This window comes from Eucyclogobius newberryi, unplaced genomic scaffold (assembly GCF_026437365.1).
Source record: "Eucyclogobius newberryi isolate DKJ021-1_F unplaced genomic scaffold, fEucNew1.0.hap1 SCAF_7, whole genome shotgun sequence".
Taxonomy (NCBI): Eukaryota; Metazoa; Chordata; class Actinopteri; order Gobiiformes; family Gobiidae; genus Eucyclogobius; species Eucyclogobius newberryi.
The window spans coordinates 11,218,203-11,235,815 of record NW_027316389.1 but is presented as its reverse complement, the minus strand read 5'-3'; the positions used below and the strand labels follow the sequence as shown (position 1 = coordinate 11,235,815).

Below are 17,613 nucleotides of genomic sequence, written 5' to 3'. Positions count from 1 at the left end.
AACTTAGACAACTTTCCATAAACACTCTAAATAAATATATGTGTATATCTGTACTATATTATGCACCTTTTCAACACTTTTCAAAATCTTTCAGACTTAACTTAACCTACTTTTCTGTTCTGTTTTAAAGTTAAATTAGCTTTACATTTGACTGCTCTCAGAGTGTAGTGTACATTGTAGGGATTCACTGCCGGTATTGACGACTGCTTATTGACTAGGTTCATGTGTCAATGGATAGGCCACATATACAAATGCAGGTAAACAAATGCAACGATTTTTAGGGCTCAGAGAACTTGGACTACAGCGCTCGAAATTGTCTTTTTTGTGTGCAAATGAATATGCCAATTTTAAACTATTTTAAAAAAAAGTGAATTACCGGTATATAAAGACATAATGTAATGCAGGTATAAGCTAATGGGAAGAAATGGCTTAGGCTATATATTCCAGACTGCATTTCATTACATTGTTTTGTGTTTTCTTAAATATTTGGTTGTTTCCCCCATTAACAACAATCCAAGGTCACCTGACATTTCTCACATTTGAGGTGACAGAAGTGACAAACCTGTATCTCAGAATCAAGATGGTCAATGTGATGACCCTCTGTCTGTCTGAGATAAATGACTATTCCATCACTATTCTTCCACACAACGCACATACACTGTGCAAACCACCTTACTCCTGTGAAGAGGTTTATCCTCACGACCTTTGACTCTGCGACATGGGGGAACCTGTGCCTTTCCTCTTGATTAAAGACAAGGTTATCCAGAGACAGGCTTGTAATGATTACCGAAACATGTGATGTACGGTGCCTTGTCTGTCAGAGGCATTGGTTTTCCAAATGCAGGAAGACAAATGAACAGAAAACTCACTAATGTCTAACCTTTTTTTACATATACCGTTTTAATTGGGTTCACAGATGCACTTTGTCGATCGTCTGGCTTATTTATTTTTGAGAATGATTCTTGTAACTTTGTAGGGGAAAGTTTGTGCTGACAGACTAGACAAGTTTGTTATTTCAAATGGAAAATTGAAGAGACATTAACTTATTTAGTACAAAACATGAATTTGACCTCAGTGAGCTACAAGAGCTGTCAGAATTGTATTTGGCTCAGAAAAGGAATAATGAGCCCGTTTTTAGAGACCATCAGATGGATAAAGGATAAGGACTAGCTTGCTTGTGAAGACTATGTCCACATCGATTTACATGTCTGTGGCATCGATCACACTCCCCTGTGTAGGGGATTTACCCCCCACCCCTCCTCTCTCCTTCTCTAAGGATGGCGAATGCAGTGATTATCAGAAACACCCGCTGCGTTTTCCTGTGATCGGCTAAACCCAAAACACAAGCACAACTTCACTTTTTCTACTCTGGATAGCACAAAGTGGATCATGTGAAAATGGTTTTCTTTTTCTTATTTTGTGTTACTCGCAGTGGCACCAAAGGAGGAAGGTTGCAAAGCAGATGAAACTGCATGCTAAAATGCACACTCTACGTGCCAAATACGGTTAAGTTCCTTGCCTCAAGCCTGTTTGTCAATTCCTCCAACCAATCTTGGAGAAGCAGATTTTCCAACCTATTTTCATCCAGAGATAACTGGCCATTCCTTCTTTGCACTTTGCAAAGCACATAGTTCATTATAAAAGGTACACATGGACACACACTATGTAAACATCAGTACCGAGATGTCCTTGGGAACATTGATGTCGCAATGTTTTTGTGGTTGTTTAAAGGTTGGGCTGTGTAACTTTTCTGGTGCTTGGCTATTTGTCTGGAATATTCCACATTCTTCAACAACTTCAGCATTCTTTGTGCGGGGGTCACATCTTCACAGATCTGATATACCTGGTTGTGGTGGCCTCACTTGCTTGTCTCCATTTATGTATTTTAAAAGATGAATTCCTGTGGAACATTCAAGGCACAGCACCATCTCCATGGTGACAAGCAGTAGGCGGACCCTCCACCAGAAAAGTGACATAGTTACTGTTCAGTATAGTGTTCAGTACAATCACAAACACATACAAAGCAGGTATTTCTATACTAATTTCACCCTTAAAACAACTAATTCTGAGAGCTGCCCGGTGGTTGAGGCACACTACACGTAAGCCAGGCTCCGGCCCAGTGCAGCAGGCCCCAATCCTGACCTCAACTATTTACTGCATGTCCTCCCTTCTCTCTCATCCCCCATTTCTCACGTATCTGTCCTGTCTGATAAAGCCTGCGGTTAAAAAAATGCCAAACAAACAAAAAACAACAAATTGTAGTAATTGTAATTCATAGAGCTCTGCGTGTGCAACAGCTTGACCGCCCCATGTTACTGGCCCCTAATGCTAATAGTTCCCCATTGTTCCGCATATGCCCAAAATAATGCATATGTTGTACAGTGTTCCTTCAGTATGAATGGCTGATCACTGGGAGGACATTTGAAGAAATCAGACGAAAGTAAATTTTTTACTATTTTGGAAGTAGCACCTGCTTTGCTTCATCAGGTGATGCATGTAGCCATTATTGTGCATATTGGGAGAAAATACCATAAGAGGGGGTTGTCCAATGTACGGAATCTTGCTGTCTGGACGTGATTTTCCATCCCCAGGTTACATAAATGTTGGTGGAGGCTGTCTCCTGTCAGCTTAACATTGGTGGGGGAATGTCCACGCCAGTCTTGCACTTATAAATCTGCTGCAAAAGTGTCCCCAAAGTGAACAGGTCTGGGGGACAAGGGCCAGTTGAAACGCAGCTCTAGTGTATCCTGATCAAACTTGCAAACAACACACCAACCAAAAGCGTTCATTTCAGCCTTTGTTATGCCATTTGAAGCCTTCTCCACCTTTATTATTTACCTCATGAATTCTCCTTTGTGCGTATTATTTTAAATGGTTGCAAAGTTTCTTAAAGATTGAACGTGTGGGCCCCAAGTTTGCTTTAGAATTCTCTTTTCTCCTTTGTCAAGAGTTGCGAGGCTTATCCTTCATCCTTTCTGCTCTCCTCTCAATCTCTTTTGTTTCTCCAATCTATCTAGCTATTTTCACTCCAATATACCCATCTTTTTTAGCCTGACACACATGGCTGCCCTGTTGACTTTGATCCTCAGATTTACGTATCAAGGGAGCGCTCACTCGTTTGCCGTGGGGAGGTGACAGAAATGTCTATGTGTTTCCTTGTGGAGAGACAGGCAGTAAAGGGCGTAAGATACAATAAGTGGAGTGAGAGATGACGGAGCTTGTGATCTGGTGCTTTCCCCCGCTGTGCTGTGAGAGTTTGGGTGATGGGTGACACGCGTGACACCAATCTCTTTGCATTTTGCCCTGGTGGTCTCCCTCGCCATATAACCTCCATCACCAGACCGTTAGCGGCACTGATGAAACAATTGACGCTGCCACTCATTTGTTTTGCACAGCCATCCAGCCGTTAAAATGCAAAGCTGTAATTTGAAGAATCAATAGTGAGCTGAAGGAGCAAGGGTAAACCCAGTTTTGTTATGTACAAATCAACTGAAATTTTAACACTGTGTAAAATGTAAAAATGGTAAATGGTCACATTTATATGGCGCTTCGAAACCTTCAAGGCACTCAAAGTGGAGGCACTCAAGGAACCACTCACCCATTCACACATACATTCCCACACCAATGTGCTCAGACACTGGAGGCGAAGCAGGTTAAGTGTCTTGCCCAAGAACACAACGCCAGTATTCACCTGAGGCAGCAGCGATCGCACTGGCAATCTTCTCCCAAGGATGTGTGTGTCAAGAGCAAGATTCAAAAATGATCTGTGATGGTTAAATATGTATTTTCGGGGCATTTGAAGTGCCCGTCGTCTCACCTTATCCTTAGAAACACTTTAATATTTGGCAATGTTAAATGTTTTTGTATGTGATTACACTGTCTTCTTTTGATTAAAGAATGAAAGAAAAACAAAATGCGGGGAAACAACAAAAGCTTATGCTTCCGTTAAGGGAGCTGCAGAGGGAGCTCTATTGCCAAAATGATTTAGTTCTGCTTTAAAAAGAAAATGTGACCATTTGCCAATCTAACTTCAGGTTTACTGGGATCAGGATCTACTTAAGGTAGCTGCATATATTTGCATTATTGTGTTAATCAATGGCTAATCTTTCCATAAGCAGACAGATACACTGGTAAGTATTTGCATCCAGCCTAAATAGTCGTTTTCAATTTACCACAAGGATGTGCATAGGAGAGGCTTTTGCTACATTCTGACAGCTCTGCCTGGGTCTTACAGCGTTACTATCCCTGTGGGGGAGTTCTGGTACATACTAGCTGGTTCGCTGGGTTTGGTGCTAATACCAAACACCTTAGCCTGAAAGTGAAGGTGGCATCCTGGCACAGTGTGATGCTGCTGATAGCGCTCATTAGTCAATAAATTAGAAGTTATTAGCTCCCAGTGATATACCATAGTTACAGGCAACACATTTGGCTCTTTAGCCTCGTGCCCACACTCTAGCTTCACATGACCTTGCCCATTTTTAACACAAAGAATTCACAATTACTGGTTTAAAGACATGGATCTTCTCGCACATTCAGGGATCTCCAATGCCAGCCTCCTAACTCAATTCTGTGCTGATTGTGACCCCTAAGTTCACACATTCTTGTTTCTTACCATCTAATCTTAACAGAACAAAATAAACTGAATAACAAACAATTTTCAATAAATCCCTTAGCATTGATAAAAGTGTCAATAAAATGGCACCAGAAGCCCACATTAGACTGCCGTGTCCCCGTCCATATTCTTGTAGGCATTACTCCAGTGCGGAGCATGGAGGCACAGCTGCAGTCCTGGCAGACAGCAACTGTTGAGTCTCAACAGAGAGGGGCAAGCCCGAGTCTCCGGCCACTGTACCATGTATGCTTTCCTCCAAAAGCCTCTTCACTCATATTGTTCACCTGCCCAATGTCCTCCCCATCGCTCAGGATCCTTTTGGGGGCAGAGGATAGATAGGGCATGTCTGGGCGTATCTGGCGGAGGGGGAAGTGTAAAGGTCAATGAGATAACGGACTTACTGGGTATTTCAAAGAGCTTGATCTTGATCTCTCTGAGACAAGGATCCGATCAGCCTCATGTTCTCCAGTTCCTCTACAGCGAACCGGTACCTTTAGACGAGAAGGTACTTAGTTTCTCAAACTGTTCCCTCATCTATAGAATATGGAGAACATTGGTACACGCAGCAAAAATGTATACGTTAAGAGCATTGGTGCTTTGTTGTTTGGATACAACAAATATAATTCATAGGCTTCTTTCTGCTGTCCTAACAGCATGCAGGTTTTCTTCCTTTACAGACAAGGATCAAAATTGGAGCAATTTTCAGTGTGAGAACATAATTAGAGTGGAGTACCAGATTTTATGCTTGGTCAACCCAAGAGTATTCTGGGAATTAAAACGCAAAAGGACTGAATGTAGCTTCATTCAAAGTGACGTGTCAATACAACAGGCATTCCCACCAAGTGGAGATGAGATTTAGAAACAATGACATAGAGAGACCCCTCAGCATCAATGTGAACACGCATGGACTATACAGTTGTCCCATTGTTTTGCACAAAATATTAACAGAACCACTGGTGAAAACATCTGCATGGTGTAGACTGGAGATTACCACGGTCTGTCCAAGTGCTTTTTGCAGCTTTTACCATGGCAGCACATGCTGACTCCTAACCTTCTGCAGATCCTGACATAAATCCAAACCGATCTCTTCAATTCTCTCATATTTTGGACTACCTGTCTCTTACAAGCCAGCCCCGTAAGCAAAACGTCCTGATAGATTAAAGGAACCAACAGAAGTGCGGGATGTGGACATTGTGACCCAGATTGCACATTCCACCTTTCTTATTCAACTTGTGTTTTGAGAAACACTTTATTCTTGTTCCTTATCTTTGAAAGCTGATTTATGTTGTTCTTGAGAAAAGCAGTGGATTATGAACTGTGATTATGAAGTACTCAGGAGAGGACAGAACATAGGGTTTTGTTAGATAAGGTATACACAAAGCTTTTTTTTTTTTTTTTTCAAATAAACCACATTTCAGATAGCAGTGCTGACCCAACTCTATTACAATGTAGTCACAGCTTCTCTCTCCACGTGGAAGTACCAGTCAGCTGCTCTTTGGCTGCTTATTTATGTATTACTTTATATTTAAACATAAACATTCCATTCTTCTTTTTGGAACAATGTCCTTGGATGATAATCTCTCTTCTTCTCTTGTGTTTTGCAGGTGGAGCGAGAAATAGCGATTCTGAAGCTCATAGAACACCCACACGTTTTAAAGCTACACGACGTCTATGAAAATAAAAAGTACTTGTAAGTATCACTAGCTCTTTGTACTGTACATCAGTGACTTTTCGAACATGTATGCAGAATTTTGTCCAAGAACATGACTTACTACTGTATCACTGGTACTCAAATATCCCTTCACATTCTTTTCCGTGTGAATGCAAACTTTGCAAACTTTCCATCTCTGGGCTCACCAGTTTACCCCAGGCACTCCAGTTTCCTCCATTCATCCAAATTTTCCAGCTGAGGTAGTTCCGTTAAGTTACCAAGCGTAATTCAAGATCTGGAGATGAGCCCCATGCACTACACTACGGTGACCACAGCTGCATTTAAAGGTTGGGTCAAATGCAGAAGACAATTTTCTTTAAGGGGACAATTACTTATACTTTAATCTCAACCAATATGGCATACTTCTGTCACAGTATGGGCTGATAGCAATTAGGCTACCCCAAATAAATTGTCTGTTTGCTGTAACCCGAGTCAACATTTTGTGGGTCGGACGGTAGGCAAATTCTTGTCTTTTTACTTTGAAGGCAGTGGCTTCAGTGGCGCTGACAGAGGCAAACCAACTTGTAAAAGGCAATATAACGACACTTATGCCCGTTCTGTTTTATTACAGTCGCATGTGGAGGACTGAATATGAAGACGCACATGTGTTGCGCAATGCCTTATCAGTCCTTTGGGATGAAAAATAGGTTTACCAGCGTGATAAAAAAAAATCGACACAGCGGTTTAGGAAAGACCGGTCGGTGAGTCTGCGAAATAATTAAAAAATAAAAGATTTTGACGTTTTTTCAACAAAATGCAGATTTTTTTTTTCTTCAGTCGGCTAGTTTCATACCGGGTCGGTCGGGTTACGGCAAACAGACATATTATTTTGCTCAGCCTTATTTAGAATTATTTGTTATTAGAATTATTGGAACAAATTAGAAGTGTATCTTTAGTGTATCTTCTAACAGGATTCAAGTCAATCCAGTATAAATATGGAAGGAGTAAGGGAGGAAATACAGGATTGAGTCCAAACCATGGTGCATTGTCACATTTGGCGACCCTTTAGACTCTCAGATGAACATGAATCTATTACTGGGCTTCAGCAGTCCAGTGACAGCCCCATCAGTCGTTTAGTATATCCTTCTTGATCTACACACTGTTTGTCAACGAAATTCTATTAGGTCTTGTTATAAGCCTTCTGACCAAATGGGATTGGACATGCTGCAGTGTACATGTCATCCTTTAAGACGGGTAGAAATAGATGCATATTCTGAATCATGGCATAATTGGATTATTAAAATCACATTTTGTGCTTGTTGCTTCATCACTTCTGACAGTTGGTCACTCGTGCCGTCGAACAAGACGGATGGCCCTGTGTTTGCATCGCCACGGAATAAAGTCGCCCCCCTTCTGCGTATCCACTGTAGAAATTAGTCTCCATTATCATATTCTGATGTCCATGATTCAACTTCAAAAATAGTAATTGACAAATCACATTACTGAGCCATCTGCTATTCATGTCCTTCATCTGCAATTTAAATGATGTTGAGAAATCTGAAGAAATGAACTTGGCACTTTGTATTCACCCAAAAAAAAAGGATTTTGTCAGAACATTTGTAGACTGATATGTTCACCGCATACAAATAGCACGGTGGTTAAGTGGCAAGCACTCTCGTCTCACAGCAAGAATGCCGGGGCCTGTCTGCGCTGTGTTTGCATAATTTTGTAGTTTCCTAAAAGCTTAACTTTGCACTTTTCGGACTTGATTAATGAAGGTTTGCCTCAGTTACCACATCTTCTGTTTGTGAGCAAACAGAAGATGTGGTAACTGTTTGTGGGCTGTGCTCTGGACTCGGTGCAGGAGGTGGGGGACAGGAGGGTCCTGGCTAGATTCACATCTATGCTGGACCATGAGTGTCACCCCCTGCAGGACACTCTCTCCGCTCCGGAGAGCAGCTTCAGTGAGAGACTGATCCACCCTCGATGTGTGAAGGAAAGGTTCCGTAGGTCTTTCCGTCCTGCTGCTGTCAGACTTTATAACAAAAACTGTTAGTACTGAACACTCGCAATAATGACCTAACCTAATACTGATGTGCAATTCTGTCATATGTGCAATTGCTGTTGGAATTCATGTGCAATTCATGTGAAATTCATGTGCAATCTATGTGCTGTCGTGACACATATTCATGTGCAATTACTGTCGTGATCACATGCAATGGTATTTATGTATTTATTTATTCGTCTATGGGAGTTTTTATTTATTTATAGGAGATCTTCTACTGAAAGTGTTTTTCAGACTTCCTATAAGTGATCTGTTCTTCTGTATCTACCTCTGTATCTACCTGCGTTGCACCAATGAAATTTCCCCATGTTGGACAATAAAGGAATATCTTATCTTATCTTATCTTATAGCGCTATCAATAACAAACCGATACACACACACGCCCCACAGTATACGCAGCAGGTTGAGGAGGAGAGACTTTCAATTTGTCCTTTAGTGAAGATGGAGGGAGCTGGCGGAGGATATACGAGCTCAGGTCCAAGGCAGGGCCACACAGAGCTGGCACAGAGCCCGATGATGTGCCCTGCAGCCTGGGTCAGCACAGATTCATCTCCTGCCTGTCCCCCTGGAGCCCTGGAGCATGGCCACGCAGTCAACATGACAGACTTCCTCCTCTTGCACTGAGCTACAGTTACAGAGCAGAGGCCACGTGAAGAGGGACCCGGGGGCTGGGATGCAAGTGCATGTGTGTAACATATAAAAGCAAGAGGTTTTTGTGTGTTATTCAAAACTCCACTAAGAAAATGCTGCATATTTTATTGTTTTACATCAATCTATGATCGCAGTCAATCAGGAGCGTCTTTAGATTCACAAAATTATGCAATTTGCAAAAGTAAAAAATGTGTATCTCCCAAATACCTTTTTGGTATAGTTTCCACACAAATTCTTAGCTCAATGTGGGTTCTTAAATGACTTGTTTCCTTCCTGTAGGTACTTGGTGCTAGAACACGTATCGGGAGGGGAGCTCTTTGACTACTTGGTGAAGAAAGGCAGACTGACGCCCAAAGAAGCCAGGAAGTTCTTCAGACAGATCATGTCCGCTCTCGACTTCTGCCACAGTCACTCCATATGGTGAGTCTTTGTATTTCAAAATTGGTTAGTTTTTCATGCTTAGCAAATAACTCTGATGTGTTTTGTTAAATCTGTTTCCTGTTTTAAGTTATTATTATTTTAATGCCAAATCACAGTTCTCAGAGAGTGTGGCCAAGTCAAATTGTCACAGAACATTAAACCATTTATCAATTCCCACATAAAGAATGCTTGAAATCTCCCCCCTACAATTTAAATTTCAATGAGTCTATTCATAGCTGATTTGACATTGAAAGGTCAATGTCCAAAAAATAGACTTAAATGTAAATGTATTTATCTGGCTGTTTTTGTCCAATTTAACTTCATTTCGTCTTTCATAGAGTTAAATTTCATAAAGCCAGTCACAAACTTGAAGAATAGTAGCATGTTAGACCACGGGAATGTAAGAAAATTAAAGATTTCACTGTTCTCCGGTCACAGTCTCAATAATCGTGAATAATCTCTGAATCGTGATGTTTTTTTCTCACTATAATCGTAACACTAAGATTTTATATCGCAACATCCCTACTCACAATTCACTCCAAAATAACTCCTTACATTCTTGTCCTTACTGCTGTTGTGAATGTAAATCCTTTAAAATCTCAACAATTATACAACTAAAGGGCTACAATCCTGGTGGAATGAATGGATAATGTCATGTAAATTGTCTTTGAGGGTCCAAAAAGCACGATATACATTTTGGTGCTTTATTATGATCATTTATAACCTAAGACTGTTGCTTTAAACACATTCTATAAACAGATCCTCAATAAATCAGTCGCCTTTTCATTAAAATGCATGTAGAATTCCTATCAACATGTTGACGATGTTTTGTTTTATTTATACTGCTGGGCATTATTTTGAGAGTTGTTTCAAACGAGTCCCTGTGCTCTGACTAATTTGACGTGCAACACTGAGATATTTTGGCTTTGGGGGGTAATTCCACTGTTTACCAGCTCACAGACCAGAGGCAAGCATCTCCTTCAGAAATCACGGTGTCAGTGGAGACTAATAAGAGAACTCACTTGTCGGGTGTGACTTATTGCGGCGTTCTGAGTCCTATGTGTCATATATTAGCCTCCAGGGAGCGTGGGAGACTTTAGTGAACATTTTGTCATCATTTCCAAGTACCGAGGGGTGCAGAGGTGCTGTTTACTTTGAGAAAAGAGAAATGGATGGACGCCTGTTGCACCATTAGGTAATAAATCTAAAGAAAACTGTACTGTAGTGGTTTAGGGAATTTCCAAATGCTATTATGCTATTGTGCTATTGTATTAAATATGCTCTTTTTTAAAACTTTTTTTCCGGAGAAGGACACAGCGCTTGAGTTGCTTCATGGAGAGGTCACTTCTCTTGAACTTATCTGTTGCATTTATTCAACTACAGGTGTTTTTACTGTTGAAAAATACCTTGCAAAACTCTGTAATTCTGCGTCATCTGCGCGTCTCCATGGAGATTTGCAAGTTTAAATGTAATGTAGAGATATTACTGACTAAGCAATTACATGGTCAGAGACAAGCAGGTGGCAGACCCCTCACCATTCATATATTGTGATTTTGTTTATTTTCCATCCATCCATCCATCTTCTGCCGCTTTATCCGGGGCCGGGTCGCGGGGGCAGCAGTCTGAGCAGGGACTCCCAGACTTCCTTCTCCCCAGACACTTCCTCTAACTCCTCCGGGGGGATCCCGAGGCGTTCCCAGGCCAGCCGAGAGACATAGTCTCTCCAGCGTGTCCTGGGTCTTCCCCGGGGCCTCTTCCCGGTGGGACATGCCTGAAACACCTCCCGAGGGAGGCGCCCAGGAGGCATCCGGAACAGATGCCCGAGCCACCTCAGCTGGCTCCTCTCGACGTGGAGGAGCAGCGGCTCTACTCCGAGCTCCCCCTGTGTGGCCGAGCTCCTCACCTTATCTCTAAGGGAGCGCCCAGCCACACGGCGGAGGAAACTCATTTCGACTGCTTGTATCCGCGATCTTGTTCTTTCGGTCACTACCCAAAGCTCATGACCATAGGTGAGGGTAGGAACGTAGATCGACCGGTAAATAGAGAGCTTTGCCTTTCGGCTCAGCTCCCTCTTCACCACAACAGTCCGATGCAGCGAATGCATCACTGCAGCCGCTGCACCGATCCGCCTGTCGATCTCACGCTCCATCCTTCCCTCACTCGTGAACAAGACCCCGAGATACTTGAACTCCTCCACTTGGGGCAAGGACACCCCACCCACCTGGAGAGGGCAAGCCACCTTTTTCCGGTCGAGAACCATGGCCTCAGATTTGGAGGTGCTGATTCTCATCCCAGCCGCTTCACACTCGGCTGCAAACCGTCCCAGTGCATGTTGCAGGTCCGGGTTTGATGGAGCCATCAGGACAACATCGTCTGCAAACAGCAGAGATGAGATCCTTTGGTCCCCAAACCGGACACCCTCCGACCCCTGACTGCGCCTAGAAATTCTGTCCATAAAAATTATGAACAGAACCGGTGACAAAGGGCAGCCCTGGCGGAGTCCAACATGCACTGGGAACAGGTCTGACTTACTGCTGGCAATGCGAACACAGCTCCTGCTCCGGTCATACAGGGACCGGACAGCCCTGAGCAAAGGGCCCCGGACCCCGTACTCCCGGAGCACCCCCCAAAGGACACCCCGAGGGACACGGTCGAAAGCCTTCTCCAGATCCACAAAGCACATGTGGACTGGTTGGGCAAACTCCCATGAGCCCTCGAGCACCCGATGGAGAGTATAGAGCTGGTCCAGTGTTCCACGACCGGGACGAAAACCACTCTGCTCCTTCTGAATCCGAGGTTCGACTATCGGTCGGATTCTCCTCTCCAGTACCTTGGAATAGACCTTACCCGGGAGGCTGAGGAGTGTGATCCCTCTGTAGTTGGAACACACCCTCCGGTCCCCCTTCTTGAACAGAGGGACCACCACCCCGGTCTGCCAGTCCAGAGGCACGGTCCCGGACCGCCACGCGATATTGCAGAGACGTGTCAGCCAAGACAGTCCTACAACATCTAGATACTTTAGGTACTCAGGGCGGATCTCATCCACCCCCGGAGCCCTGCCACCGAGGAGTTTGCGAACAACCTCAGTGACTTCAGCTTGGGTGATGGATGAGCCAGCCTCTGAGTCCCCGGTCTCTACTTCTTCTTCGGAAGACGTGACTGAGGGATTAAGGAGATCCTCAAAGTATTCCTTCCACCGTCCGACGACATCCCCAGTCGAGGTCAGCAGGCCTCCACCCGCACCATAAACGGTGTTGGTGAGACACTGCTTCCCCCTCCTGAGGCGCCGGACGGTTCGCCAGAATTTCTTTGGTGCCGACCGATAGTCCTCCTCCATGGCCTCCCCGAACTCCTCCCAGGCCCGGGTTTTTGCCTCTGCGACAGCACGAGCCGCGGCTCGCTTGGCCTGCCGATACCCGTCGATGACCTCCGGAGACCTACAAGCCAGAGTGGCCTGATAGGCCTCCTTCTTCAGTCTGACGGCATCCCTTACTTCCGGTGTCCACCACCGGGTTCGGGGGTTGCCGCCACGACAGGCACCGGAGACCTTGCGACCACAGCTCCGAGCAGCCGCATCAACAATGGAGGCGGAGAACATGGTCCACTCGGACTCAATGTCCCCAGCCTCCCCCGGGACATGGGAGAAGCTCTCCCGGAGGTGCGAGTTGAATACCCTACTGACAGAGGGCTCCACTAGACGTTCCCAACAGACCCTCACAATGCGCTTGGGTCTGCCAAGTCTGTCCGGCTTCCTCCTCCGCCAGCGGATCCAACTCACCACCAGGTGGTGATCGGTTGACAACTCTGCCCCTCTCTTCACCCGAGTGTCCAAGACACGCGGCCGGAGGTCTGATGACACGACAACAAAGTCGATCATTGACCTCCGGCCTAGGGTGTCCTGGTGCCATGTGCACTGATGAACACCCTTGTGCTTGAACATGGTGTTCGTTATGGACAATCCGTGGCTAGCACAGAAGTCCAATAACTGAACACCGCTCGAGTTCAGATCGGGGAAGCCGTTCTTCCCGATCACCCCTCTCCAGGTGTCACTGTCATTGCCCACGTGGGCGTTGAAGTCCCCCAGTAGAACAACGGAGTCCCCGGTCGGTGCACTGTCCAGTACCCCTCCCAAGGACTCCAAGAAGGCCGGGTACTCTGCACTGCTGTTCGGCCCGTAGGCCGCCACAACAGTGAGAGACCTGTCCCCCACCCGAAGGCGGAGGGACGCGACCCTCTCGTTCACCGGGGTAAACTCCAACACGTGGCGGCTGAGCTGAGGGGCTATCAGCAAGCCCACACCAGCCCGCCGCCTCTCCCCGCGGGCAACACCAGAGAAGTGGAGCGTCCAGCCCCTCTCGAGGAGATGGGTTCCAGAGCCCAAACTGTGCGTGGAGGTGAGGCCGACTATATCTAGTCGGTATCGCTCGACCTCCCGCACAAGCTCAGGCTCTTTCCCCCCCAGCGAGGTGACATTCCATGTCCCCAGAGTTAGTCTCTGTGTCTGGAGATCTGGTCGCCGAGGCCCCTGCCGTCGACTGCCGCCCAGATCTCTCTGCACCGGCCCCTTATGGATCCTCCTGCGGGTGGTGGGCCCACGGGAGGGCGGCCCCACGTCGCTCTTTCGGGCTGTGCCCGGCCGGGCCCCGTGGGGTAAGACCCGGCCACCAGGCGCTCGCCATGGAGCACCCATCCCAGGCCTGGCTCCAGGATGGGGCCCCGGTGACGCCGATCCGGGCGACGTAAACTGCCTTGTTCGTGTTGTCATCATAGGGGGCTTCTGAACCGATCTTTGTCTGACCCGTCACCTAGGACCTGTTTGCCTTGGGAGACCCTACCAGGGGCATGAAGCCCCCGACAACATAGCTCCCGGGATCATTCGGGCACTCAAACCCCTCCACCACGTTAAGGTGTCGGTTCAAGGAGAGGTTGTTTATTTTCTCTTTGTGTAATTCTGATATTTCTTGACAGTATATAGATATATTTACATACATGTACACGTTTATCCAGCGATCTAGTGAAGGATCTCGACACAAGCACGTCCCATACCCAAACAGAAATACATTGTAATATTATTCCAATATTGTTTTCCCCCTCGTTCAAGTCCGTCACCTACAACTCGAAAAGAGACATAGTGTTTTCTCTCATACTTTGTTAAAACTTTCCGTTCCGTGCGGTGGAGGAGAATGATATGCGACAAGGGAGATGAGGCAAACACCAGAAACGGCAGGATAAAATCAAACTGTAGATTGGAGTGTGTCAGTGAAGAGAAGTGGGAGTGAGTGAGAGCTGGGACGTCTGTATTCTATATCCTGTGTTGGAATGGATCTTTGTCAAACTGACTGTGTAGATTTGGTACAGAGGGATTCTGGAGATGCATGACTCATACTCTTGACTGACAGCGCGTTGCAGCACTGGGAGGAATTTGAATTTGGAACACAGATTTGGTGTTTGTGCGATAAACATCATATATTTTTGTGTAATTCTGTCCAAGAGGTTATTTTTATGCAATAAACTGTAAATGGTGAAGTTATTAACATGAGAGATGGGGCCATGTAAGTCCAGACACAAGAGTCATGGGTTTGGGCTGAATACAGGTACATTTACTACTTCAGCATAAAACATATAATTGAACTTAATATGTTGTGTTATATTTTAAAGGATACAGTATATTCATAACAGAACATGAACATATTCTAAAAGTCAAGGCACGGTATCTTTGTTAATTCAAGAGTCTTGAACTTTTCAACCAGTTCAGATTTAATCTTTTCTCTCTCCATAGGCTTGATATTCTATGTTATACATTAGTATCATTATCATAATAGTTATTTTTAATGTTTATAATTTCTCATATTTTATATTTAGGGAGGTTGCAATAAAAGTTTTAGAGCTACGATTATATCACAATGTATTCTCAATTACTGAGATTGTGAGCTAACAACAATAAAATCGTTCTTCTTTTTTCCCCCCCATACACATTTACCAGTTTGTGACCAGCTTTACAACATTTTAAATTCCAAGCCACTAAAAAAAAAATAATATTGCTTCCAAAATTGTCACAATTATTGTATTGGTATTTTTTTTTCTAAAATTTATATTGTGACCTGAATAATGATGGTTATTGATTAACCTAATAATCTTGACATGCCGAGTTATAATGCCCCACACCAAATCAAGTCAGCAATGTGTAAAATCCATCTTACAACAATTATTTAAATGCAAAACTTTTGTCCAAAAGATCACGATACATCTACTATTTACTACCCTTCTGCTTCTTTAATGCAACAGTAGAGTACTTATTCATAGTTTCCTTTTTGTAAGATTCCATTGTTAGAAGTTACAGAACATGCAGTGCTGTCCTGGAGTTGACCAAGTTTGTATAAATAAAAAACGCTATATAGCCCCTTTAGCGTCTTCATTAAGTTTCATAAAGCAGTAATGCAGAAGTTATCTTCCTTTCTCAGCACCACTTTTCTGGATCGAGAGTTTTCTGCTGATGATAAAACACAAATACAAACTAGGTGCATTTCAAATCCCCCACACCCTCTGTGCCGCTTGCTCCAAACGCTCAGGGAGGATATTTGCATACTGCTGCAGAGGCAATTAAAAGAAACAAATTAAACTTATTCGTCATGCAATGCTTAGGTAAGAGTTGTAATGATGTGATTTGATCGAGCCACTTTGTATTCCCGCACAGTATGTTGTATGGAGTAGACAATTACATTTTGGGTTGCGTTGATTTAATAATATAGCCACTGGGGGTGCACAAAAAGAACAGCTCAGACGCATCGTATTGATTATCTCACGATGAGATTCTTGACTTAATTTAAACAGGTACTTGATGTGCTGAACTTGCATTAATTGCAAATGAATGAAGAAAATCGGATGAAGGATGAACGCACTCGACACATGGTGGTGCGAATAAACATGCACACACAGGCTTCATGTAGACATTGCTATTAGTCAAAACAGTGATTGACTTTCATGTGGTCAGTCCCCGCATGTTTCTGCTCATTAATGCATCCTCAGAGGTCCAGAATACATTTAGTAGCTGGGCCTACACTTGTCTGTTGTTGTGGGCAAAACATTTCAATATCTAACGTGCCTGAACGTATTGAGAAAGTACATTCCTTTTGTTACTTTCCACCTGGTTGACAATATTCACTACAGTATTTATTTATATACAGGCAATATTACTGGGTTAATCCCTATTCATGTCAATTCAAAATATATAGAATATGTCTAAAGCGCTTCCTCTGGATCCAACATCAAATCTTGGAACCAAAAGTTGAATAATTCATGGTCAGTTCTGCGATAAGGTTCGTGAAGCATAAAGTCATGATGTAATGCAGCATCTTTTACCAGAAAGCCATGTCATTTACCATATATAATTCACCGTAGAGCCGCAGTCAGGAGTGAGACGGAAATCGCTCTAAATTGGGACATGCCTGCTCTGTATTTGTCGCTGTAATTGTTCCTTAGCCGGAGCTTTCTCAATTGCAGCCAGTTTCCCTCAAATCCTTAACCCGCAGCTGTTAGATAAAATGTGATGCCTTGTAAGTTTAGCCCCAAAACGGATTATTTGGGAACCTGAGCGCCCTCCTTCCAACCTCAATTAGGTGTGCTGTGGCAGACAGACACAACCCCCCGCACCTCTGCTTCACGCCGCTCTAATGAGATCCCTGCATCCCTTCAATAAAAAGCCCCTATTGCTGTAATTTCCTCCATTTCTGCTTGTCAAGTACAGGGAAGCTTCTCACAGGGGACTTTTTCAGGTTTTTTTCCTTTTTCATTCAAGTTTAAAATCAAATCCGTAAATATCTCTCTTGATGGGTGAACTCAGAACGGGACGCCAACTATTTATGACTGGATTCACAGTGGATTCGGAGGGAATTTTGGGGCTTTTGAGGCGAGGAAAAGGAACGGAAAGGGAACGCTCGGTGACAAGGGAGATGAGGCAAACTATGGAAACAGTGGCATGAAATCGGTCGCAAGAAGAGGAACTTGTCATTGAAGGAGAAAAAGACGTCTTTGTTGTGTTCTCCCCGTCATTTATTGATCTAACGTCAAACCGACAATTGTCTGAGTGTGATGTTTTGTTTTGATATTGTGTGAGAATTCCGCAGGCGTGTGATTCAGAGCAGGCTTGAGTGACGGCTGCGGATCGTTTTGCCCGCTGTTCATTGGACTATTTTAGTGTTTGCAAACAGCTCAAGT

At 44.2% G+C, this 17,613-nt stretch overlaps 1 protein-coding gene across 9 annotated transcripts in view; it reads left to right on the top strand.

The window, feature by feature from the left end:
- The window catches only part of brsk2a (BR serine/threonine kinase 2a), a 183,208-nt gene that overhangs the window by 112,242 nt on the left and 53,353 nt on the right, over window positions 1–17,613 (top strand). For all 9 annotated transcript variants that reach the window (XM_072435467.1, XM_072435464.1, XM_072435463.1 and 6 more), the window contains exons 3-4: window positions 6,217–6,302; window positions 9,259–9,399. In XM_072435467.1, coding sequence (XP_072291568.1) covers window positions 6,217–6,302; window positions 9,259–9,399 — 227 coding nt within the window. The remainder of the gene's footprint in view (window positions 1–6,216; window positions 6,303–9,258; window positions 9,400–17,613) is intronic.